Here is a 26726-nt window from a genome sequence, read left to right as displayed (position 1 = left end):
CGTGAAGATTCCTTACAGCCGCTGCTGATAAAAGTCATCGCTTCAAGCAATCTGCCTATATAAATTTTTACCCTCCTTACACTTGGGGAATTTTTAAGAAGTCCTGCTATGTCTCAGTGACACCCTTGAAGCTGCTGTTGCTGATACGTGCTACTAATTCTGCTCCTGAGCCTTCTCGGAAGAGAAAAGGAGAGGGATATCTGACTGTTGAAATGGCTGGATTGCAGAGTTCCCCACGGTGCCCTCCTACAGCCGAGAGAGCAGCAGCAGCACCGGCCTGAAACCTTCATCGCATCCCTGCTGCCCTTCCTTTGTGTTGTTTACCAGTCCTGCATCCTCTCACAAATAGTATTTCTGAATAAGTTAAAATATCCTTTATCCGCTACTGCCTCATGTAACTCTGGGAATTGACAGACAGCACTAATGAGGGTTTCTTTTTTTTTTTTTTTTTTAAAGCTTAGATTTTGGGGCCCATATGTGCCTTTCTAGAGAAGGCAGGGTCTCAGGAGGCTCAAGCAATTATGGTCATCTGCTGTTTCAGTCTGATTTGTTTAGTCATACTATGTGTTTTCCTTCTCTTTGTATTTGGGATTCTCTCCCCAGAAGCTGGGAAATTCAGGAGTGGTAAATATTCTCAAATCTGAACAGCTGAAAATGAGCAATATTACATGCATATATCCATTTCAAAGGTTTCAATGTTCTGTACATAAGCACCTACTCCTGTATTACAATGTGCTTAGGCTTTTACATGGGCTTTTATGTAATTCTAATAAAACGCCTGTACAACTCAAAAATAGTTGAAAATACCAACAAAAGGCTGAGAAGCCTGAGTAGGCAGAAAAAGGAGATACCTTATTTGTATATACCCATAAAAAATTACTTGTATGCAGTTCTGCCAGCAAAAATATGACCAATACTCCTGAGAAATGGTCCTGCCTGAACGTGTTTCTTTGATTCCATTGCCTTTGCAGAAGCCCTCCACATGGCCATGTGATTGCCGCTGCTGCTGCTTCACGTGATCCGGCTTTCCGGCACAAAGGCTCCGGGCTCGTACAGATGATTGTTAAACGTCATGAGACTCTGAAAGGTAGAGTAGGCAAGAGGAGGAGGAGGAGGAAGCCAAGAAAAGAACCGCGTGGGAGTTGCACTGAAAAATGGATTTGGGCGAAAAAAATTGAAGCGGTGAAGAAGCGACTGGAGAGGTAGGAAGAAAATCAATTGAGGATCGTGTTCGCAAGAGCCGTGGAGGAGGAAGAGAGAACAAGAAGATAAAAATGGCTGGTGGCATCAAAAGCAGCGTGGAAAGAAGAGTGAAGAACTGTCTGGGGGTTTGGGCAGGAAAGAACTGTTGGTAGCATCAGAAAGAGCTGTTTCAGAGTGCCTAGCCTGCGTGGAAACCGGATGGGTGAGGGGCTGGGATACGGCCCGAGGGCCAAACAGGACCTCTGTGGTCATCTCCTGTAATTTCCTGCAGATGATCGATCATGGGCTGTCACACAGCTGTTCCTGAGCCAGACCTACGCTCTGCGGGTCAGCTACGGTCCTCACGTTGGAAGGAGACCTGATCCCTCTCTAACAGATTTCAAGGGAGGATAAATCCATCGCATTGATGGGTAAACCGGTTTAATTAATTGAGTACTCCCACTGTTAATGTTGAATTGTTCCTCTTCAGGCTGAAGTTACTGAGCTTGAGCACTAGTCTTTGGATTGTGAAATAACCTCGTCTGCCATCCTGAACAAATCCTACCCCAAAGAGTGTGGACAAAAGCTGGACATATTGCTACAGACATAATTTCTTTAATACTATGTAGAGAAAATTTAAACCGCAGAATTGAAGAGCCTATTCAATAAAGAAAGGGAGGAGGCAGGCCAAGGAAACTGGAGCAGTGAAGAGTGACAGAAATGAAGGCATAGCAGAGAGTAACAGTAGTGGAGCTTCTGTGTTTCCTCATCAGGAAAAAAAAAGATATTTTCAAGTAAAATATAAAATAGATTAAAAAAATAGAATGAATACAGAAGAATACTGGGAAACAAAGAGAACAGCACAAGGCCTAAAGATGAAAAAGGAAGACCAATAGCTACTGATCATAATTGCCTATTAGTCGGGGGTTTTTGACAGTTCTGAAATTGTTAACTCTATTAAAGAGAGTATGGTGCTTACTTTTGCCGCTTTGAAGCAGCATTTCCTCTTCCCCTATACAAATGCTAGTAGAGAAAATAGCCCTATGGGCGTGACCTCTTTAGGCTTGGATTATCTTCACTTAAACTCACTGGAAGCAAGATCAGTTAATTAATATGATGTTAATAAAAAATAAATGCTACAACTTGCTTGTAAAAATGTGCTTACATTTAAACTAGACAAATTATATAAGTGTTTCAGATAGCTTTTAGTGGATTTCAGATTTAACCACGTTTCCTGTTTTGAATTGCGATCAGTATCTGAGATTCACTTCTAAATTTATAAGATGCACCTCCCTATAAGTTGTCACTAACTGAAATCACTGTTTCACTTCACAAATGTCAAAGAATAATCAGCAGAGTGTGAAAGTTATATTTCACGGCGTCTGCTCTAACGCTATCTTAGTTTGTGCTAGATCCTGGGGGAGGAGGCTGTGCCGCAGCCTTTTTCTCGTCTAAGGCTTGCCAATAGAAGTTATGCGTATCTCACTCCTCTTGGTATTCTGATGTGAAATGCATCTCGGTGTCCATCCTGGGACAAGCTAGCCCGGGTGAGGAGCGTGCAAGCAGCCCTGGAAAGCACACTCCTTACTGATGATGCATTGCAGTCAAGGAAGTTGTGCCGTCTTGCCATCCCACCCAGTGATTCAGTCCACAAATCCATTTGATTCCCTGGCCTTTTTTACTGTGATTGCCAACAGGAGAGTTAATTGCAGCAAACTGATAATATTTCTGCAATATTGGTGACAGTCATCATGCTTAGGGAGAGGCTGAGGAACATAGCAACGACAGCACAAACTACTAACACAGGTGTTTTGCAATAAGCTGAACAGCAACTATGGTGTTTTTCATTTTATAGTACTCTAGTCATATTTAGATTGAGATCATGAGTTCATTCACAAGAGCTGAGCAGTAGTCATCAGGTGATGATGACTATTGTCATCGTTGCGAACTTTCAAACTTTACAGATATGTGCCAGAGGTGAAGCGCTACATTGCACTTGCATAGCTCTTCGGGTAGTCAGTGCAATTAACCGTTTAAACCACGCAGCGGTGAGGTAGAGAACAGCAAGATTATCTTTCCACTATAGATAAGGAGACAGATACAGGAGGCTGTGGCCCTGCTGACCAACGGCAGGGCTGTATTTTTGGCCGCCTCGCTCTAGTCATGCCAAGTCAGCTCTTCAGGGTATCAACGCCTCAGCTGTGCTGAAGCCGCTGGCGGATCTCCTGCGGGATACGATTAGGCTGCCCGCAGAAAGCAGCCCCGGGACCACCCCCGAGGCCACGCTTGCCTGCTGCATAGAGAACGAGCTCAGGCTTACAAACTCAGGCGTGGTTGCTGCTTGGTTTTTGGAAACAGGCTTGACCCAGGTCCCTGGCTGTGCACCAAATATGCTGTCAAGCATGCTCAGACAAGCTGCCCCCAGGGCCATTTGCAACCTGTCAGTTGTGGCGGCGAAGTGAGTTGTTAGCTGAAGAAGGAAATCACCGTGCACATGGCTACTGTGCAGATGAATCCTCTTGATTAGTATAGACATAGTCATGCCAGGATCTCACATGTCAAATTTGTGTTTTCTTTCTCCCCAAGTACGAAAGAGAGGAGGCCACTTTGCAAATAAGGGCTTACACCTCCATGCATCTCTTTACTTTCAAGGTTCCCATCTTGGCTAATACTGCTCACAAAAGTGGTGTAGATCAGGCAATAGTGTCTAATTAAAACATCAAATCATTGAAATACACATGCTATTGTTAGCAAACTATATAGTTGTTCTTTTTATGCTCCTTAGCATCTTCACAAATATGGAGAGTATCACCAGCTCAGCAGCAAATAGCAACAGAACTAGTGGCGTGCTAAAACTCATCAGGAAAATATCCTTAGGCTATGCTGCTCTACTATGCTGCTATTCTGAATAAATTTGTGGTTTGGTGTTACATTCATCCATTTCAGCTAAACACAGCAGTCAGCATTACTTCCCATCCTCCTTCCTATCCTAACTCCCTGTGTGGGATCACTGTATGGCATAAGGCAGCCATGGCATTTGATCCCCGATCAAGTTGGTTAGATATTCCCTGAGAAAACGTCTATGTGGTAAATTGCTGTTGCTACATTTCTATAATTTCATTTTCAGATAACTTCTGACAAAATTAATGGGAAATGCTTATTTAAATTTATGGCCATCAGTACTAGAATATCCACAAAATTTCTGAACATCAGCTCTTCTCATTTGAGTTGAATGTTGGGCTTAGCGGATAAAAGGAGCTTCAAATCAACAATCTCAGCAGGGTGAGTTTGGCTTTTGGTTTTGGAGCATCTCATGTGCTCAAACGCGGTAAACTTTTTTTGTTAATGGAACTCCCATAGTTTTGTTTTGAAAAACAAAACCGCCCCATTTATGTGAGGACACATAACATCATCGCTTTGTACTTCAGCGGGAAATGTTTAGTCAGGAGGAGTTCCACCTCCAGGAGCAGTGTCCTCTCAGAGGACAGTCCCGTCGGCTGACTGAGCCTTGTATGAAATGTAACAACCACATATTTTAACCTGCAGCATGTTTACACTTTTAATATCGCATAAGTGCATGATGTACTCACAGGAAAAGGCAAAGTCTATTTTAAACACTGAAGCCTACATCACACATTGTGACTGGTGCTAATTTGCTTGAAGGGAACTTATATGGTAAACTGCAAAGTGTTTCTGCTTGTGAAAGAAGGCTGTTGGATTTGACATTTGCAAACAAATCTTTGAAATGATTGTGTTATGAGGACAGAATAGTCAGGTAACTTTCCAGTCAAAGAAAAACGTTCTTACCTACATCATATCGCTGTACATGCAGAAAACCAAAATCCAGATCCAGCAAACATGCTGATTGCAATTCAGTATTTTTAAGCGACGGTATCTACCAATATGGCTTATGGACTACATGAACTGCATCAACAATTTCTGTTGCTGCTGTGACTGTTTTGAATACAAGGATCAGCTGATTTCAATTTTAATACTGGCATCTCTGAGCATTTGTCTTCGTTTGGTATTTAAAATTAGATAAAAAAACATAAGCAACTCTCAGAAACCACAGTATTAGTTTAAAGGCCTTTTAGCACTAGCAATAATGGCTTAAACAAAAGGTTCTTTTTGCATTTTTTCAATATTAATATGATAGCAAAAAGAGAACCCATTGTGTTCTCATTATAAATGACATTTTGGTAACATTAAGATCTTGCATTTTTAACGCTATATGTACCAAACGAAAAAGATTAAATCAAAACATCAGAAACATACCACTGAATGGTACCACTGAATTTTGCATCTTATTTACTTGAATGTCCTGTGCAAGGAGCATGACTAAACGATAGGTGAGCTCAAATAGCCATTTGAAAGGACAGCTGAAAATAACAGCACTGAAAATGAAGTGCAGCATTGAGTTACACAAGATTAAGCTGACTAATCTGCTGATTCAGTTTTGCCTTTGTTTTTTGGTTTTGTCATGCAAGATCAAGAGTCATGCAGACAAACACGTAATGGCATTCCAGGCTCACAGTAACAACAACAAGCAACGGGCTGTTCCCCTGCAACCTCTGCATCCTCCAAAGAGAAGAACGGCAAAATGCTCACCAGCAGCAAGAGGCAGCAGGCTAAGGACAGGGAAGGCATGCTCTTTTTTTTGTTGCAGGTGTGCTGAATTTGGTATTTTTATTGCACATAGGTTTTTTGTTAGGGATGCTCATTTCAGAAACCTTACTTCAGTTCATAGGAATTGTAATACTGCGTGTGTTGGGAAAGATCAGATTCAAATAGCGCCCTTAAATCATCTACAGAATATAAAACCCCAGCAGTATATTCTCCTGTAAGGACTGTGTTTTGGAGAGTCCAAAGATATCAAGCTCTTATGAATGCTGATGGATAAGAAAACTGTCAATGCAGCCTCTGGCAAATTTAACACTTGCCCGCGGTGCAAATGGGAGCCTGCTCATTGCTCACGGAGACAGCCACGCAAGGACTGCCGACCCCACGGGAGCTGCTCCCCCAGCAGCATCCACCATCGCCGTGTCGGTGAGGGAGAGGACCCACACGGGGGAAACCTGTGCGTGGTTATCCTTGCATTCCTGACCCTGAGCGATTCCTTGGAGGATTGTTGGGAAGGGCACAGCAGACACATGAGCACGAGAGCAGGCCATGCTAGCGGGATTGCGAAGCACGAGACAAAGCCAATATATCATGAAGGGGTACTCTGTGATTGAAACAAGAGAAATAAGAGTCTTTCCAAAGCAGGAATCGTAGCTGAATACATTTTTTTGTTTTAATATGAGAAACAGCAATGACTAAAATCAGAGTGTGATACTGCAGAAATGAACATGTTGCAGGGCAGCTGGCATAGCAGGCTCTCCAAAATAAAAAGAGAATGAAATAAAGCCTCAACCCGCACTGCAAACATTTCAATATTTTCTCTTTCCCTCTGGAAACGATATGGCTGTGTCATTATCCAGGCACATCTCTGGTTCTACCTAAGCTGCTAAATGTATGCTGATGGCAGCATGCGTCTTGCCTGCAGTGAAACTGGAGATTCAGGCCAAAATGAACCTGGGAAGCAGTTTGAGAATGAAATAAAGGCTCTGTAGACCTGGGATCATGTCCTTGAGCTGCTGTCACAGCTATGACATGGCATTTGATCTCTGTGTACATCATTTCTCTATCTGTGGAATGCAGACAATTACATTTATTTTTCTAGGTGAAGGCACACTGGGCTTTTCCAGCTGAGTAGTGCTATATCAGAGCTAAGTATTTTTATTACAGGTTTTATTGTAAGAGTTTAAAAAAATAGCTGAAGGTTGAGAAGGGCTCTCAGGCCAAACAATTTCATCAGCATTTTATTGGATAGACAAAAAGGATTGGCAGGTAAATGAAAGGGTTTCTTTCTACTAGGTGTTGATGATATGAATATATAAAGCAGAGGGGTCTGGTTTTGTGAGGGTTTTTTCCCCTCTGTATTATGAATTTATTAGCATTAAAGCAGTATTTAGTGGAAGAAGAGGGACTGAGACCCCATCATGCTAAACAGATACACAGAAATCATTTGTGGTTTTACACAAGCTTTTCTAAGACACAGTTTGCAGACATGCACATGTATGGGCCTACTGAGTTGAAGTTCAAAAGCTGGCTTATAGTGTTGGCTGGGCATACTTCATTTTTTAATTTCCTAAATAGCGTCTCGTTAGAGAAATGCTGGAAATAAATCTGCAGGTGTTGGATGTTATAAAAAAGGCCCTTGTAACCACTGAACTTACTAGCACATCTGCATTTCCCTTATATAAGTCTCTGTTCTCAAGGATGCATCACTTGGCCAGACTCTAGACTTGAACTTAGCATAGGAAATTTTCATTTCAGGAGTGATGTCTTTTGGGTTTTGATGGGGGAGGGGGTGTGTGTTTATTTTGGGGGTTTGTTTGTCTGTTTGTTTATTAAGGAGATCAATATGTTTAACAATACATAAGACCTGAAATAATTTGAGGCATATCTGCTTTAATGCTCAAAGGCTTGTCATCAAGCAAAAATTACTCAAATTTAAAATCAGGGTCTGAATGTTTTATTAAAGTAGATGTTTGAATGTTGTAGTTGGTGGGTTCTGTTAAAACCCAGGACAGCAAAAAAACCATCTGGAAACTTTTGGAAACTGGTCTTGCTGCGTGGACCTAGTCTCCGTTAAGTCAGTGTTCACATGGTGCTAAATGAAATAAAGAAGTTCAGAATTTTAGTCTAGAAGTCCATCACAGCAGCCCCTCTCCTACTCATTTGCTTCTACTTTTAATCACTGAAATTGAGCTTGCTGCTTCCTAAGTTCACTGGCTTTCCATTGACTATGGTAGAGTGATCATCTGCTCCTCTGTCCTGCCTCTAATGATTTTTTTAATGCGTTGCTGATCCCAGCAAATTTGATATGGGGGCAGGAAAGGTGTCAAAATTCTTCAGTTCCTCGAAGTTTTGTGGGAAAATAAAAATGACCAGAGGAAAAAGATGTTTATTGCCCCTATGGATAGAAAAGGCTCACCCTCATCTTGTTCTTTATCAAGATAATCGGTGTAGGAGAAAGATCCTATAAGTGTCCCGATCATGGGAAAAGTTTCACTGATGGTTTGCACCTCCTCAGGAGCTGCAGTCAAGAGACAAATCCATAGGAAATCAGGTTTCATTAATTTCAGTGATCTTACCACTACTTATTTTCTTGTTGGTGGCTGTGTTTTATTTTATTCCTCCAACAATATATAGGGGCAGTAGGACATAAAAACTTAAGTGCTGTTTCAAAATCAAATAGGAATATCCAGATTAATAGTTTCATACTTTTCAAAAGATGATTGTCTGACTTCTGAACTCTTGCTTATTTAAGGCATCATGGACTTAAAAAGGAAAAATATGTGTAGCCATGTGACAAAGCAAATGCACCAAAGGAAGATTTATTCAATTTTCAGAAGATCAGCAGCAGTGATTCACCCTTCTTGGCTGGGCTGGGGTGCAATATGGTCAACTGTTTCCCCAGGGAAGAAGAAAAGATGGAAGTCCCGCACTGCTGCGATGGCCAGGCAGGGAGCAGTGATCTGTACCAGGATAGCTCCAGCCAGCGCACCAGGTAGAAATAAAACTTCAGCCTTAACTGTCAATAATGTTGTTGTAGGGGGTTCAAGTCAGGCAATCCAAATGTAGCTTTTAGTGGTTCAATGAAACACAGTAAAAACTTTAAAACAAGAGCACTCACCATCCAGAGACTGAATAAACAAAAGCATATTTAGACAACTGTGTGCTATTCAGCACTTTACATCACGAGAAGAAGAGAGTCCCTCCTCTTTCAAGCCCCCGCACAAATCTTGCCATAGATTTTTCAGGCTGATTTCAGAGATTTGTTGTTTTCAAAGTTAAAACAACATCAGTTACAAGATCTAGATGAGTTGAAATGAGTTACAAAAAGTGTCCTTTTTATACCCTGCCCCCCTCATTCAGCTTTGAAATCTATGAAAGCAAAGCAAAATACATAATAAATGTTGGTGTTTGTTCAGTACTTGCTCAGGCAGTCAATGTTTTGTAAGGATTTACTGATTTGTTAGACATTTTCTGAAAAACACCCACTGTAGTAATGTCCAAAGTGGCCTCAAGCAGAAAAAAAAACCACTGGCAGGTATTGCGATTGATAAAACCAATTTCTTTTAGGCTTATTTTTCATAGATTCTGGTCTGCTTTTTTAAAACCAGTAATTTATATTTATGTCTTTCTTCTTTCTTACCGATTCCATAGTGAATCTCTTGAAGAAAAACTTGAAAGCCTGGAAGCTGAAGATCTCATGTCTCATCTGTCACGACCAGAAACCTACCTAGAAGAGGAGAAAAGATCAAATAAGTAAAACTGACCAAAGCTATGGGACTGACAAGATTATTCAGTCAGTTTGAAACAATGCCTATGAATTGTTCAGTGATGGCAATTTATCATAAGTTATTTGATTACTGCATTTGATAATGTGAATTTCATTGTGGTAAACAGATCCTTCAGGAATCGCCTGAAAATAACACCTTGTTAGAAATTGCTACAGGAGTGCTTCATTTAGCTGACTGGGAAAACTCTCTAACTCAATGTGGCAACTACTCACTCAGCTGCACTGAATGCAGAGCTGGTAACGTCGCCTGTCCAAGTTGTCTGACACTTCAGAATACCCTGTTTTCAGATATAACTTCAGTCTAACCATTCAGGCTGAAAATTTCCATGTCAGGTGTATGCACCAGACTGATCTTTTTTGGAAGATGGAGATAGGATTTGAAGGATAAAGAGACTGGGAGCAAGAAGTGGCCTGATGGGGAGGAATCCTGCGTGCAGGAGTGGGGAGGAGGGTGTGGGTAGACAGTCAAACCAGGACATGGACAAGTGGTTTCACAGTTTTTCATCAGACCTCTCCACCATTATATTGCATACTATTTCCAGTTTAAGACTTGGGTTGCTGCGGGGGACGGAAGGTGACAGAGACTCTGCAGAGCCTCTGGAGGAGGTGGGTAGGACTGGGACATACCTTTCACTTTGAGACCTGCTGGGCTGATCTCCATGGTAGGTCCAAAGGGACAAGGTGGAAAAAGATTGACCAGGCCTTGGGGCCAGATATCGGTGCTGGGAAGGAGAATACCCAGAAGCCACTGCCTTTAAAGATGAGGTTGTAAAGCAAGGAGGCTGGGACAAGCCACATGAGACACAGACATGCGGACTGGGTAGGTTGGCAGAACGGGAGACGTGACAAGGACCCATAAGGATGAGACTGGGATCAAACAGAGGGACCAAGGCAGAAGGGGATTTGGAGGGAGGTCACCTCCAGATCACACCCTTTGCTTAGCTAGTCTGCCTGTTTCCATTTGAGCAGACCACTTGATTCCATGAGGAAAAGCACATCTCCTCCTCTATGAGTTGGGGGTTTTTTTTCCTTCTCTTTTAAGAGAAGTCTTGTTACTTCTGTTGACCTATTTCCCCAGAGACTGCTGTAGTTTGTTTATGGGGTTTGTCGTGTTTGTTTTATGTTTCCAAATATGTCATGTGGGTCTGGAGGTCTGCCAACCCTTAACATTAAAAATAACATAGAATAATCCCTGTCTCCAAGACACATGGGATTCAATTAAAAATTGCGACATAAAAGTTTTTGGATGGGATGTTACTGTATCTCTTTTGCCTTCTGTTTCTGAGCCTTTAGGATACTTTCAAGTGATGTTGTCAAGAGCTCTCTTGCCATTAGGAGGACTACACATCTCTTTAACCAGCAGATTTCAGATTTTTACGTACTGGCTGGAAAGCATCTGAGATTCTACCAGGTACCACCAGCTTGGCAGCATGGGAGAAGAAATGGTTATGGGCTCTGTCCATAAGGGAGAGGTGTGCCCTTGATATGAAGGCAAGGATGTAAGAGGGGAAGTATCTACCTTAAACCAAGAATATTATGCTTGAATATTATGTTACATGGAGGAAAAAGGTGTTAGAAGAAGACCTGGGCACTACACCGGTTTTTGGAGACTGGGAAGGGCCTCCACCAGTAGACAACCGAGTACCACCGTCAACAAGACCATAGCCACTGGCAACCCTGGATCTGACTCAACCCATGATGACATGTCTGCTTGTTGTTTAACTTTACAGCACATCTGTTCCTTTTGATGATATTATCCATCTTTTTAGGCAAAACAGTCACCTTCATGATTATAGGTTTATGCTATTCAAATCAAAGCAAAAAGAAAAAAAATATATTATGGCTCATTGTTTTCTAAATGGAGTGATGACCTAAGTTCACAAGTAACAATGATTTACATTAGGTTATGTTTTGAATTGATGGTGATTTATTTTTTCATAAGTCCAAAAAGTCTCAGAATCTCCTTACTCCTGCAATAATCTACTGAACATTACTTAATTACCCATTTGCTATAGGCAGCATTACCAGCATTTGTGGTTAGATCTCAGTGGTTCAGGATGATTACATTCCCTTTCTAGGTCTCCTACTCATTTCGAGGCCTCTCAGTACTACAGCAACCAGCAAATAAAATGAAATATGAAAGAAATCCAGAAAAATATTTATAAAGCAATCAAGTTGGTTGAAGTTTTAAGGATTGATTGATGAGAAACAACACTGAGAAGGAAATAGATGTGGTGCTCCTAGAGAGAAGAAAGGTGGCCCAGTGCTGAATATGCTCATGTGGGTTCAACCCCCTGACTCAGTAACCTTGGACAAGTTATTAGGCCATCATTCAGATGGCAAATTCCTCAAGCCTTATGCCCATGCAACTGTACCATCTGGGTAGAGTCTTTTGAGGCTAAATACAGCTTTTATGAAACTCTCATCCCAAGGACAGCAGTAGAATTTGGACTGTGTCAAGAGGGCATCTTAACTCTGTTTCTCACTGAGATAAAAAAAGAAAAATGGTGCTTCCCAACCATCCTTGGCAATGTGAAGGTAACACTATCAGATTTATGTAAAGTCCTTATATATGACAGTATGTGAGTGGGAGCAGGGAGTGAATAGGAAATATAAACCCCCAGAACAGTTAGAGAACAATGAAAACCTGGGGAAATATGATTGCTTGTTACATAGGGACACCTACACCTGAAAAGAGAAAGACTAGTTGGGACTTAAGTAAGAAAGAGGCCTAACTGAGAACAGGGTGACATTAATGGCAGCTGGGTGACAATTCAGTACAATACAATAATACAATAGCAGATTCTTAGTCCTCAGATGAGGAAAGCATTTGTTCTTGTGCCTGATTATAAATACTTACAATCATATTGAATTAATTGGTACAATCTAAGTGCTTGACTAATCCTAGCTCTTAACTAACAAGTATAATGAGTTGAATCCCTATATTTTTAAGCTTTTAGAACTGGTTAAATAGTGTAGAAAGCCAATGGATTCTCAGGAAATTGCCAATGTATTGGATAATAGCCAAAAAGAAAATCTTATGCAGGGATTTTGTAGAGGACAGGAAAAGATCAGGAAATATTTTTACACTCTTTAATTACCTGCATTTGATATTGCTTAAACTCTGTGTGATTTCATGCATAAGTCACTTAATGACCTATTTTAGTTTGCTTTTTGTTTTGGAGGATTGTTTTGCTTTCATAATAGAATACACAACCTGAACAACAATAATATAAACATATATTTTGCATGTCTAATGAATATTTTAGGACAAATATTAACCAGCCAGTTTCCATGTATGCCTGAACTGGAGTTAACCTAACTAGAAAAACTCAAACAAGCAGAAGTTAATATTGTTTCTACAGTCACTGATGTAACAATAATAGTAGTTGTACACCACAATGCTGAAAATCAACTCCCTTTATGTCCAAACAATAGCGTGAATCACAGAATTCTGACCTCGATATACAAATGTGATCATGTAGTAATTATAGCTCTTGTGCTTTCTGTATAAACAGACTACTTCATCTGGAAATGCTGTAGGGTACTGCTTCATTCTGCCATTTACAGCTAATGACTGAGCAGAAAGCTTTTATATCCCAAGAAGTTTCAAAATAAAGCAGGTAGAAAAAAAATCTAATTTCCTGCAAATGAAAAAATTAAGCTAGTTATTTGAACTACAGGGAATAAAGTCATTGCTCTATATTCCGTTGAAAAGCATATCTTACAAATGTAAAGATTGTCTTCAAAATCACATTTTGCAAAGGCTACTGAAACTATTTTCATGGGCAAAATATAGAATTAAATTACTCAGTCCATGTGATAACTGACATGTTCTTGAACAACTGTGAGATTAAAGAAAAAGTCTTTCATTTGTGCCAAAATCTGCTTGTTCTGTTTGTGTCTATGTTGGTATCATCCAAACAGGATGTGACAAACATATGTTCTTTGGCTTCACCCTAATCCATGATTTGGATAACAGCATTAGGATGTGGTCTAACAAACTTCAGTGAAGCAAATCCGAGGATATTTGTCTGTGGACAAGTCACCTCAGACTTGATTTTGGTATGTCCTAAGCAATAGAAGCTCCGTCCTGACCTCATGCATTAGCTGTATGTGTTTTCAGTGCTTCCATAAAAATACACCATCAAAATGCTAGCATGCTTATAGGCACAAGCTGAATCCTGAAAGAAGTAATAATGGAAAAGTCATCACTGAGTTGTACTAACCCAGCATAGAGCCCAGGAGTGACCCTGAAGAGCTGACTGACATCCTCTTGATGATGAGTCCCTATTTATAATGGTTTCTGAGAAATGTCAATTGCTCGGGTTTTAGTCTATTAAATAATTACAGTGATGACTTTAGATAACTCTAATTTCTTAATCAAAATTTTGTTTGGTGCCAGAAGTTCTACCAAAGTTCATAAGTATTACATCAACAGTATAGATTTTTTTTCAGGAAAATTTAAAACCTCAAAATATATCAAGATAGCTTTCTTGAAATAAAATATACTTTCCTTAATTCCATCCTGATTGGCATGAATTGCATTACTTTTCTCTGATTCTTTATGAATAGTGCCTGGAATTAGCCATTCCAGTGTTTTACACTGGATTGATGTCAGGCTGAGAGGGTTATTAATCCTCAGGTCATTCCACTGAACTTTTAGATATATTGGCAAAGCGTGAGTTTTCTTCCATTCATCTTGAAATACTCATGTGTTTGAATATGTATGGAAAACCAACTTAAAAATTCAGATAGTTTCTCGAACAGTACTCTTAGAAACAACAACTGATTAAAAAAACCCCTAGTTTTAGGAAAATGCATTACTGTGAGAATGCAAATTAGTCCTCCACCCTCATCTGATATGATCATCATATGATTATGAAATTATCATGGTAGAATATATGGGCTATGCAAGAGCTATAGAATAGTTGCACAGGACAGCTTAAATGTGGTTTAGGAATTCATGCTGCAAAACATGATAATTCTAAGACTCAACAGTTTTGTAGTATATCACCACCATGCGATATTACGGAACATTGTTATAGAGGGCCAGAGGGCTGAAGCGTACTTGTTTGGTAATTTCCTTCAGTCTTATTCAAAGGTGAATTTTCTTTAAGACTCAGATATATGACAAAGAGATTTGTGTAAGTATTTAGACTGAAGTACTCTCTAGCCTTTGAAGCCTGTCTTTTGTTATTTGTCTAAGGGCTTCAGGATGATGGTATTGTGAGTTGAATCTCCTTGTATCCACTTAAGAGTGACCTTTTTATCACTTCTGACTATATCCATCGGCTGTTTCTCGGGCTCAGGGAAGAATTTTCATTTTGTGGAGGCAGCACCTAATCAGAGTGTCTGCTGCCCGGCTTCAGACCTCTGGAGAGCTTTCACTGATCTCGTCAAGGGTATTTTTTTATATTTGATGACAAGGCTGCCATGCACAGTCCAAGATTTTGAGTTACTTACAATCCACTTCTGAAGACTGTGAGTGGCTAATAACACATGAGAGTGCTTCCCACCTTCTCCGTAAGGTTAGTCACTGCTTAATTATTTACTCAGTACGTAGTCTATAGCAAAATAGCCTGTACATAGTATATGGATAATAGATTAATAACATAATCTGAATGCGACATCAAGTCCTTTTGTCACTGACCTGACTCACTCTCAATAGCCACTGATTGTGGGCTGAATTCAAAATCAACCATTTGCTGGATGTATTTTTAGGAAGGAGTCATTATAGAAATTAGAAACTAAACCTGGTGGAGCCATATTGAAGATCAACTTGTCACTACAAGAATAGTCTGGTGCATCTGAACCTTCCATGTCCTTCCTACAGCAGCTTTTGTACTCTGTGTTGGCAGCTCTCAAGCAAAACAAGCGGCACACCTCCTGCTTGTAGCCTTCATTGATTAGTCAGGCACTAATAAGGTATTGCATTGTCCTTGTGTCTGAACGCCTCACAGAAGTTAATGAATATGTTTCATATGTATTTGTAGGATGGCTATATATCCTTGTGATCAAAGACTGGCTCTGTACTTGAGACCTCGTGGCTTCTGCTGCAAACCAAAGCCTGACATGCTCATCTTCAGTCTGGGGTCTCAAGTACAGAGCCAGTCTTTGATCACAAGGATTACTCCACGGTGCCTTCTGCCAATGCCTCTTGTCTTGTACTGCTCTGCCCTTCAAAGTGATGTGTTTTTCATGCCTTCGCCTTTGACGTGCACCAAGCAGTACCACTCTCCTACTTAGCAGCCCTGTGAAAATACCATGTATTTTGGCTGATATAATACTGCTAGCCATCCTGTCCTTCGGCTGGGTGCGGAACTATCAAAGCATCTCTACAGAATATCCCAAAATACAAGGCACATAGAAACCTCAATACAGGAATACAAAGATGTTCCTAAATATTCTCTTCTTTTGTTCTTCATGTCCATATCTGCCCCTACAGTGAGTCATGCCCAAATCCACGAGCATGCTCTTTGAAATCGTATATACTATCTACATAGAAAAATGAGATTAACTCCAAGTGACAGAATAGAGCCTTTAAAGCTTGATCCAAACTCAGCCCATGTAAATGGGATTCTTTACATCCACTATAGTGAGGTCTGACTCAACTTTTAGACTTAAAAGTAGGATGTAACTGACAAAGTGTGTTTGCCTGGGCTGTCCACCCCAGGCTCCCTTTATCGTTACTGATGATATAGTCAATACAGACAACTAAAACTAGGTTGCAGCTCACCTCATCCTACAGAAGTAGATGTTTAAAGTAGAGATACTAAAGTAGATGTCTACAAAGGTCAGATGAATCACAGCCTAAACTATCTCTTTCATTCTACTGACTAAAAGAGAGAGTAAGGTGCCCAGCCCAAAGGTAGGCACCTACCCCAAAGATGCTGCGTGCCCTGAATGCATTGCAGAAGGGCCTTATTATTTCTGCCTGAACTATACTGTGGGCAGATACATGACTGTATCTCTAATTCTACATTCAAGAAGAGGTGCCAGGAGGAAGAAAACAAATTTTAAACAAAATAAACTTTTAATGGAAATGACCAGAAAAAAAATAGGAAAAAAAATCTAATAGGAATCATAGAATCATAGAATGGTTTGGGTTGGAAGGGACCTTAAAGATCATCTAGCTCCAGCCCCCTGCCATGGGCAGGGACACCTTCCACTAGACCAGGTTGCTCAAAGCCCCATCCAGCCTGGCCTTGAACACTTCCAGGGATGGGGCATCCACAACCTCTCTAGGCAACCTGTTCCAGTGCCTCACCACCCTCACAGTGAAGAACTGCTTCCTTACATCTAGTCTAAATCCACCCTCTTTCAGTTTAAAGCCATTTACCCCTTGCCCTATTGCTACACGCCCTTGTAAAAAGTGCCTCTCCAGCTTTCCTGTAGACCCCCTTTAGGTACTGGGAGGCTGCTGGAAGGTCTCCCTGGGAGCCTTCTCTTCTCCAGGCTGAACAACCCCAACTCTCTCAGCCTGTCCTCATAGGAGAGGTGCTCCAGCCCCCTGATCATCTTCATGGCCCTCCTCTGGACCCACTCGAGCAGGTCCATGTCCTCCTTATGTTGGGGGCCCCAGAGCTGGATGCAGTACTCCAGGTGGGGTCTCACGAGAGCAGAGTAGAGGGGGAGAATCACCTCCCTCCACCTGCTGGCCACACTTCTTTGTAATGATTGTGTGTAATGATTTTTAGATTTTCTTGGATAGAAGAAGTTATAGAAATAAAATACAATAAAATTATATGTTATAATATAAGTTTTATATTTTTAACAGGAGAAGAATGATGCAGCTGAAAAAATAACAGTCTTTTTTCAGTTTCATTTTATCAGTTTCCTGATCAAGTTCACATGACAGTACTTGGACTGCCTTTCTTGGTGACAACATGAATTTATGCTGAGACAGAAGCAATCAAATCATATGGTTTTGAAGAGGGTGGGAAAGCATTGAGACTGACTGTCTCCATGCCCTGATGGTAGTTAAAAATAATAACTCCCTAAATGTCTCCTATTATTTAATAAATCACTTCACAAATAAATGAATTTTACTAATGTATTAATTAGTTAAACTGACTAATGAGTTGCTAATATCTCAGCAAGTGACAGTGAGATGGTAACTATTTTGGATGCACTCAGATGTGGTTGGCTCATGTTATAGAAAGTAGAGATATGCATGGTGGGAATCTTGAAGTTTCTTCTGCCCTTCTGCAGCTGTGGAGCTGAGCTGCCTGCTCAGTGAATACTTGCCAAGTGCCAGTGTTAAAAAAAGAGAGAAAAAAAGAAAAGATAACTATTTCAAGGGGCAATTATCTAAATGAGCTGGAGAAACCTGGGATGACTAAGCCCCCAATCTCTGGAGAATTTGTTCTGAGCACTTTGATGAATTTTAAAATGGTATTGCATTCTGGGTTTTAATAACGTAGCCTTGCTCTTCTTCTGACTCTAGGCAACTGTTGTGAAGTCCATTTTTTACAGAAGCCTAAGGAAACTGAGTTAATAAGGCAAAGTCACTAAACTCACTGCTGCAGAGCTGCCAGGTGCCTGAGAGCAGGTGAGAAGGAGGTGTGTGCATTACCTTCAGCATCGCACCTACCAAGGTGGGCCTTTTTATCTGTCAAATTATGGATCTGTTTCACTTTCAGTTTGGCAAATAAAATTAATTAAAAGGGGAAAGAGTTTCGGTATCTCTAGCACAATCAGTGGTAATTTATGCAGCCTTGGTTTCCTTCCTCTGATATATTCATGAACTGAGCCTGGATCTTGACAAAACCTGAGACATCTCTGATTAGAAAAACCACCAACACCAACGGGAAATGTCAGTCCCTGTCACTGGTTTACAGTTTTAAGTTGGTTTCTTCAGTGAACAGTGCTAGAAGCATGAATGTTTTGCTGCTGGAGGTTGGAGTCACAAGCAAATCTGGCGCTGAAACTCCAAGCCAAGTGTAGGTTTCGGGTGCCTTAGTCCCTGGGAAAATTCAAAAGCCTGAGTCAGCTGCCCAGATGTCTCTTAGCCAACATCCAGAAGGCTAGACATTTAAAAGTGGGTTCACAGAAGAAGACACAGTAAGAAGGAGGCACCTAAACCACCTAACAAGGAACACGGGAGGTGCAACTGGGCTTTGATCACAGCCTTTGAGAAGTCAGGGCGACCTGTCTCTGTAGCAGACCCATAATCATGAATCTGCCCCTGGAGGTGGGAACTAAAGTCAGCCCTTCATATCTTGTAAAAAAACAATGTGACCCATAACACTTGAGCAGTTAGCGGCATTGTGTGTTGGGGAGGCTTCATGTTCAGTTTCCCTCCTCTGCCCGAGCGGGACCAGGATTTCCAGCCAGCACCTATCCTCTCCTGCAGGCTCCTAAGACGACTCTGCAAGGCCTAGGAATTGTTAGCAGTTACAAAACAATCAAGTTAAATCTTCCTTTGTGAAAAACAAAACCAAAACCATAGAGCACTGTGAAGCTAACTCAGATTTTTTCCAGTGAACATCTGATCCAATTTAATTCAGTAAGTCCCACTCCAGTCATTAATCTCCAGCCAAATTTTGTTTTTTATTTTATTGCACATTATGATTTACTGCACAGCTCTCTGTTCATTATTACTTAGAGAAGCAGTTGCTCAGATCCTCTTTCTCTTGATCTCCTGATCAGGAAAATACCGCACAGATGTGAACAGAAGTAAGACTATTACTCCTCTGAGAGAACTCTTCCCCAATTAAAAATAGTGTCTGTGAGGGAAATTATAATCTTGCAAATAGCTTCTGCTTCTAAGAAAGACTACATTAACAGCACAAATGAGGCCAGGTTTCCTTACATCAGGTCTACTGTTTGCTGCAAAAACAGTGCAGTAACTGACACAATATTGCACAAATATCCTGGGAGGGCTTAAAAATGTTGAAATCCCACATACGTATCCTTCAGTACTTAGAAGAACCTGATCTGCCCAGCGCATTCCAGAATGAACCTATTTCCTTTTTGGGAAACAAATATCTTGTTTGTTTTTGTCATGCACAGGAAAGGACAAAGCAGAAACATATTTTCTCGTGATAACTACTGTCGAAACCAGAGGATGTTGCCAGTGTTCACGGAGAAGCTGCATGATCACTGTGGTCCTTCCTCCTCTCTTGCGTTGTATCTGTGGGAACCAGTTTGCATCTGGAGTAGGAGCTGGATGACACTGTTCAGCTCTGGTGTTTGTGACCACCACTCATCTCCTGCTAAACCCGGCAAACTAATATACATTGCAGATGGCTGGAAGTGCTGAGGAGCGAAAGCACTAAGTGGCCCTTCCTGGGGATCTGAGTTTCATTCCAAGCTAAGTTCACATTCTGGAGGAAGACCAGTGTCTTTCTCCAAGATGCATATTGACTTGTCTTCGACAGTCCGGCCCAGCTGATGATTTCTATTTAGAAAGGGCCTTGAATTATAAGAACAAATGTTACACAGCTCAGGACTGAGATACGTTGCCCTGCACTGGGAAACTCGAGGAAGTGCTGAACTCTTGTCTACTGAAACCCTAATTAGTGGACTAAAATAACTGACCTTGCTTTCAAAAGGACATTGAAATAATTTATCCAGGACTTTGGTATAAGCAAAGGCTCTGAATTTTAGGCAACCAGCTTTTGAAAGTTACTGATTTAAGCTTTTATCTACAATGGCCAGCTTTAGCAAACAGGGTCCTCTCCTGGTATTGCTTGCCTAAGCAAAACATTGCCACTGTACTAGCAGCCAGCACTAGTATGCAAGCAATACTGATGCCAGGATATTATTATCCCCAGGAAACACTTTTTGCATTAACATGGTGGTTTAATGGCTTGTGATATTGCAGGAAGGTATTTCTTCCAAGGAAAGAGAATTTAAATACTAGGATAAATAACAACAGGTGTCTTTCACCTAACTGTTATTGCTCCTAAAGCCATGCTGGCACACACAGGTTTGCATGAACAGCAGGAGGACTTGGGAGCACAGCCTGAAGGGCAAATGCCTGTGGGAGCTTTTCCCCAAGGTTGTGGTGAGCACAGCACTGCACTCCTGTGGAAATTCTCTTCATCTCACACTAGCTGTGGCTTTTCCTTTGGGAGGGAGGTAGTCAGAGGTTACAAACAGTGGTTTTTTTCTTCTAGCTGTCTGCCTGTTTTTACAAAATGTGTAGGAGCTCTTGAGCCCTCTGTTCCTCCATCTGTCTTGGTTGAGGGAGGTTCAAAGTCTTGGGGGCACACGTGCGCACACAGTGCAATTACCTCAGCCTCATTCATAGAGACCAGGCTACAAATATTGCAGAGTTCTCAGTAACACGTTATTTAAACTCCATTTAAATGATCTACATTTCCATGATATAAATTCTTTTTCTCTCCCAGGATGTAAATTGCAACAGGAATAAGATTCCCTTAAATGCTGTCCTTCAGCATCCAGCATCATGAAAAAGTGTTGTATAAGACTCCTTGTTTTCCTCAGGGTCAAGCTAAACCTGGTCTCCCTGGTTGGGGTCATGTTCCCTCTTGTGCCTGATCTGTCTAATGGTGCAAATCTATTGTAGGAGTTTACTTGTAAGACTAACCCTCTTGCTCAAGTCGTAGTGATTGGAGGACTTAGGAAACTGCAGATATGACTCACAGGACACGGGCCTATTGCAGATCCCAGCCTTGAGAAGGAGCTCCTTAGGGCCTTCTGGCTGTTTGGGAAATGAAACAAAATGTCTTAAAATAGGAAGAATTAGTCTTAGAAATTATCCTTGGGGCAAGGAGCTTTCTGGCTAAAGAGGAACCTCTCGTGGTTTAACCCCAGCCGGCAACTAAGCACCACCCAGCTGCTCACTCACTCCCCCCATGTTGGGATGGGGGAGAGAATCAGAAGGGTAAAAGTGAGAAAACTCGTGGGCTGAGATAAAGACAGTTTAATAGGTAAGACAAAAGCCATGCCAGCAAGCAAAGAAAAACAAGAAATTCTTTCACCACTTCCCATGGGCAGGCAGGTGTTCAGCCATCTCCAGGAAAGCAGGGCTCCATCACACTTAGCAATTACTTGCAAAGACAAAGGCCATCACTCTGAATGTCCCCCCCGTCCTTCTTCTTCCCCCAGCTTTATATGCTGAGCATGACGTCCTATGGTCTGGAAGGTCCCTTGGGTCAGTTGGGGTTGGCTGTCCCAGCTGTGTCCCCTCCCAACTTCTTGTGCACCCCCAGCCTCCTCGCTGGTGGGGTGGGGTGAGAAGCAGAAAAGACCTTGACTCTGTGTAAGCACTGCTCAGCAGTAAGGAAAACATCCCTGTGTTATCAACACTGTGTCCACACAAACCCAAAACATAGCCCCATAGTAGCCACTATGAAGAAAATTAACTGTATCCCAGCCAAAACCAGCACAGAACCTTACAGCCAGGCTAGTCTCTGTGCTTGAAATCAATGGAAGGGACGAAGAATAAGAGTTTATGATATACCATGTGCATACACGTATATACCACCCTATAGGGGGGACTGTGTAATTACTGTTCTGAGCTTCCTAGGAACTCTGGGAAGAAAAACATAAATCAAAACAGTCAAGTGATTTCTCTAATTCAGACCAGGTGTCAGGCAGGCTGTCATATGGCTCCAGCATACAGGACCAAAACATGACTTACAATCACCTTTTTATCCTTGTTCCTGTTGCTACTGACACCCTTTACGTCTAATATTCTCAATGGTAAGGAAATTTGTTTCAACTAGGCCAAATCCCATTTGTCTGTCTAGGTAGTGAGAAGAAATACCAGCTGTAGATCATCTTGGGTCAGAAGTAGGTTTTTAACCCAATCCTGGTCAACATGTGAACATGATAGCTCTTTCTCAACCACAACTTCATAAACACAGAAAATAAAAATGATAAAGTTTAAATGACCCATGATATCTTGGATTCTGGCTAAGAACTATCTTACCATTGAATAAATCTGGAGTCAGATTGTGACATTAGTGTAGGACAAGTGTAAGATCAGAATTATACCCTGCTGGTTGATAATAATTTAAAAGCTCTACATTTAATGTAGATTTATGATACCCATTAGTTTTAATAAAATATCTTCAGAAATTATTCTACCAAGGTAGAGATCCTCTTTGTTCATGAATATAGATAACTACAGAATTGTAGGAATTTCTGATCCTGACAAGCTTTGCTAAGTACTCAGCTACTAATTATGAACAGGAATAAAAGGACACCTGCTGAAATAATTATTAAAGGATATGCAACTACAACCTGACTCTGATCAGATGGATGGAGCCAGTATCCTACATCAGCAGAGAATGCAGTTTTACACATTTTATGACAAATATACCATTAGGTAAATGATTACATCAGTAAGCATATTAATTTGGGTGACTACTGAACTGCTTGGATTTGAATGCAGAAGGAAAGTAGCAATATAGTTCCATGCTAAATTAGGTAAAATAAATGTTAGAGTTCCATAGTGCTGGCATAGATCTTACTTACCCACAAATAAATCTGGAATATTCCCACAAAATTCAGTTTGTAGCTATACTATAAATCAGGTAGGAGACTAGGATTGGACCCTTACTGTCAGTAATGATTTAATAGCTGTAAATTCAGGACAAAATTCCTTCCATGGATTTGTCTACCCATTTTTGTCTACCAATTTGTTGTACCCACATAAGCCTTCTTTTAATGGATGCTTAAAATGTCTATTAGTTTAAGTAGAAAAAAGCCTACAAATCCATGTTGCAAATATCTGCAGGACAAGTACATCCTAAATATGAGCTCTGACTCAGAAAATCCTGCAGGTGAGATCCTGGAAAGCTGGGACCATCATCTGGGAAAATACCACTACATGTTCTCCCTGTTCAACTCTTGCATCCTACACGTCAGCCACTGCTGGAGACAGGATCCTGAAGTGTTGGTTCAGACAGGTTTATGTTCTTATATAGAACCATAGTATTATGCTAAGTGCTTGGTGTTATGCTGAATCTAGATACCTTAAGGCTTGTCCTAGTGCCTGAAATGTCCTACTGCCTATCTGGCTGGCAGTTCTGGCCAGAACAAAATTGCTTTCTATGCATTTGGCCAGCTGCTATAGAAAAGGCATGCAGCTGTGCCAGCCTTGGCAGAAGACAACTCCCTCTTCTTGCCCCAGTGGTTTTGAGGAGCACATCAACCATGTGCCCTGCATTTCCCACTTACGTGCTCCCTTCTGGCTACTCCAGAGATGAACGAGAAGAAAGGGAGAGCCAGCCACGCTTCTCCTGCTCCCGATGTGGGTAGTGCCATGCAGGGACTTGCCTGTGGTCACACCATAATTCAGTGCCAGAAGGTGACAATCCCAGGGCTGTTGTTCAGCCATGAACTAAAAGCTGATTTCTTTTCTCCCCAGACTGGAGAACAGATACAGGGAAATGCATGTGGGTGCAGATCTTCCCAGGACCCTAGGGCACAGCTCGGTTTCTAACTGCAATCCCACCCCATCCCTGTGCCACAAGGCCACTGCTCCAGCTGTTGTAACTGAGAGAGAAGACTTGGCAAGGCCTTATTTGCCCTTTCTCCAAAGCAGGCTGAATTTTCAACCTTAAGGCCACACTCCAAAAGTCATTTGCTTTTCTAGATCAGGGGCCATTCTGGTGATTGTACAGAGAGGGTATTTTTACCTGCTGAATTACAAATGAGGCTTGCAGCTGGGTGAAGAAGATTAATTGCACTATTTTATTTGCGCAATGAACACTTAAGAGCATGTCTGTTTGTGGCCAGGGAGAGGCTCTCCTAATCACAGACTGAGGATGCACTGGAAATGGATGGAAATTAAAAGCCCATGACCTTTGGGAGTCACAAACCACTTGCAGAATGTCTCACAGGCATCTCCTCCCATGGGGAAATGTTGCAATCTTCCGTTTTATTGGTTTCTTTAAGCCCAGAAGTCTTTAGAACTGGATGTTAGTATAGCCCTGTGGCTCTGTGATAACGAGCGCTGTGGCACCGTGCGGGTGTTGGGATCTTTACTCCCACAAGCACAACCACTCATGTCTTGTTCGCACATATCCTCCCTCCAGCCCAACGAATTCAGGTTTGAGGGATGGAAGAGCTTGAATGGGGCATTTTACCACCTCGAGCAGGGTTGCTCCTTGCCGTCCCCCACCCCGGAGCCTGGTTCTCCAGCCCCATGCCACCCGCCTTTCATCGCTTCCCCTGCGGATCGCCCAACGGTCTCAGGCACGCTCGACTTCGCGGCAAAGCTTCTCCAATTTGTTTGTTATTTTTCCTCCGGCTTTATTTATGAAAGCTGCGTGCCGAAACGCCCTCCCCCTCATCGCCACCCCTTTTCTCTCTGTTTTGTTTCCTGCCGGGTATTTCACCCTGACACACCAAATAGACATAAAACAGGAGGTGGGGAACATCTGGCTCTGGCTGCAGAGCATCGGCAAGAAGAGAAGCTCCTAGAGATAAAAATCAGGTTTTTTTCCTCTTCGCAGGACCTTTGCTGTGGGATGTTCCTCCAGGGCGGCCGGCAGCCCCCGGCCAGGGCTCCGGTCTCCCTAACACAATTACAGCCTGCAAACGTTTAAAGGCAGTTTCTTTTGAGTTAGCCACATGCTTCAAATTGTTATGTGGTTAACCATTGAGAACAAACCCCCACACAAATACCTACGGATCAACTTGCTCGAGCCAGGGTGGTAGCGGTGGGGGCGGAAGGGGAGGAGGGAAGCTTCCTCATTTTGCTTTTGATGAGAAGAAAATAGAGTTTTCTTTCAACTTTCCAAACTGCTAGCAGCCACCGTGTCGCAGTGTGCACTGGTTGTTGCCGTTTGCACATTTGTTCGCATTTACTGCTGATGAAAGGAAGCTTGTTCGACAGCTGTGGCTATGTACGCTACGGGCCAAGTCCTCCGCTGGTGTAAATCAGCTCGTCTGGTGAATGGGAACTGAAAACGCGACCTCCTCTCCATGCGTGCCGTGCAAACGCCAAGCCGGGAGAAGTCTCCTGCGCTTTGACATTGCCCTATCCCATGTCCCTTAATTCTTATAAAAGCTGAATACTTTTCTGCTGACTCACAGAGGCAGATGGATTTTGTTAACTCCAGCTGAGATAGAGGAGGATACATGAAAAGCATCGCTGCCTCTCGGGGGGGCTGAACCCGGTTTTGGGGTTTGGGGGGGACCAAGTGAGGAGCTTCACATCACGCCCTGTTCAGCAGGGATGGAGCTTGGCTCGTGGGTACCACGTGGGAGGAGAGCGATACGTGGTCCAGGCTGAGCCATACTGCTAATCAGTGTCTGCAATAACGAACCATGCTGTCGTTCCCTCCTCCACCTCGTGCCCTCCCTCTGAAGCACTGCAGCTCCTCAAAGGCCAAGAGAGAGACTTAGAGCCAACAGCAACAAGAAAACAAACACCCCAAAACACGCACAGAGCTCAAAACCCCTCAGTAACTCCATTGCCTCTACTTAAATCTTCTTAAATTACAGAGTTTTTTAGTGAGTAAATTAACTTCCCCTTGCTTGCATTTCATTGTATTTTTGAGGACTATGAAGGTGCTGAGGAGCAAATTGTCTTACAAACCCAATCCTACATGGGGACAGTTTCGAAACACGATTGGCATAGCTGTCCATGTAGTGCTCATGAGAGCAGACCCAAGTGGAAACATAGATAATTATTTTGCCATGGGCCAGCTTTAAGATCCATCTCAAGTTTATTTTCATTTATAAAATGGCAGATTAAAGACCCTACAAGGTGGCTAGAAGACTGTTGAAGGAAAAGCTGCAATCCAAACGTGATCCACTTTGCTCAGATACAAAACAGAATTGCATTCTTTGCTTTTTGCAGAAAACAGTGCAAAAAGGAGGGGTTAAAAGCTTTGGATGTGGGGAACAGTCTCAGTGAAAGCGATTTAGTTCCTCTGGTCCATTTATCATCTGAGCAGAGAAACATCACTGTGCGTATGAAGTTAGCTCTGCAGGACTCTATGCCTGTCAAAACTGTTTATCCATACTTGCCAACAACAGCAAGAAAGGCAGGAGGACTGGCAGTCGTGATGGTGAATGAGTTGGACACATGGAGTGAGGGCGCATGAGTCGAACCTCCTCACTGATGCAGAAAGGGAAAAAGAGGGAGGGAAAGACCATTAAGCACAAAGTGTCTAATCTTAGAGAGTTTAATGATGCAGCC

General features: G+C 42.0%; 1 protein-coding gene across 5 annotated transcripts in view; it reads right to left on the bottom strand.

Moving 5' to 3' along the window:
- ASAP1 (ArfGAP with SH3 domain, ankyrin repeat and PH domain 1) overlaps positions 1-26726 on the bottom strand; it is a 191809-nt gene that overhangs the window by 132561 nt on the left and 32522 nt on the right. For all 5 annotated transcript variants that reach the window (XM_030010873.2, XM_041122804.1, XM_041122805.1 and 2 more), the window contains exon 2: positions 9446-9532. In XM_030010873.2, the coding sequence (XP_029866733.1) occupies positions 9446-9504 (59 nt within the window). In that variant the 5' untranslated portion in view covers positions 9505-9532. The remainder of the gene's footprint in view (positions 1-9445; positions 9533-26726) is intronic.

This window comes from Aquila chrysaetos, chromosome 4, assembly GCF_900496995.4.
Source record: "Aquila chrysaetos chrysaetos chromosome 4, bAquChr1.4, whole genome shotgun sequence".
Taxonomy (NCBI): Eukaryota; Metazoa; Chordata; class Aves; order Accipitriformes; family Accipitridae; genus Aquila; species Aquila chrysaetos.
Note: the sequence above shows the minus strand (reverse complement) of the source record. Positions and strands in the feature narration are given on the sequence as shown.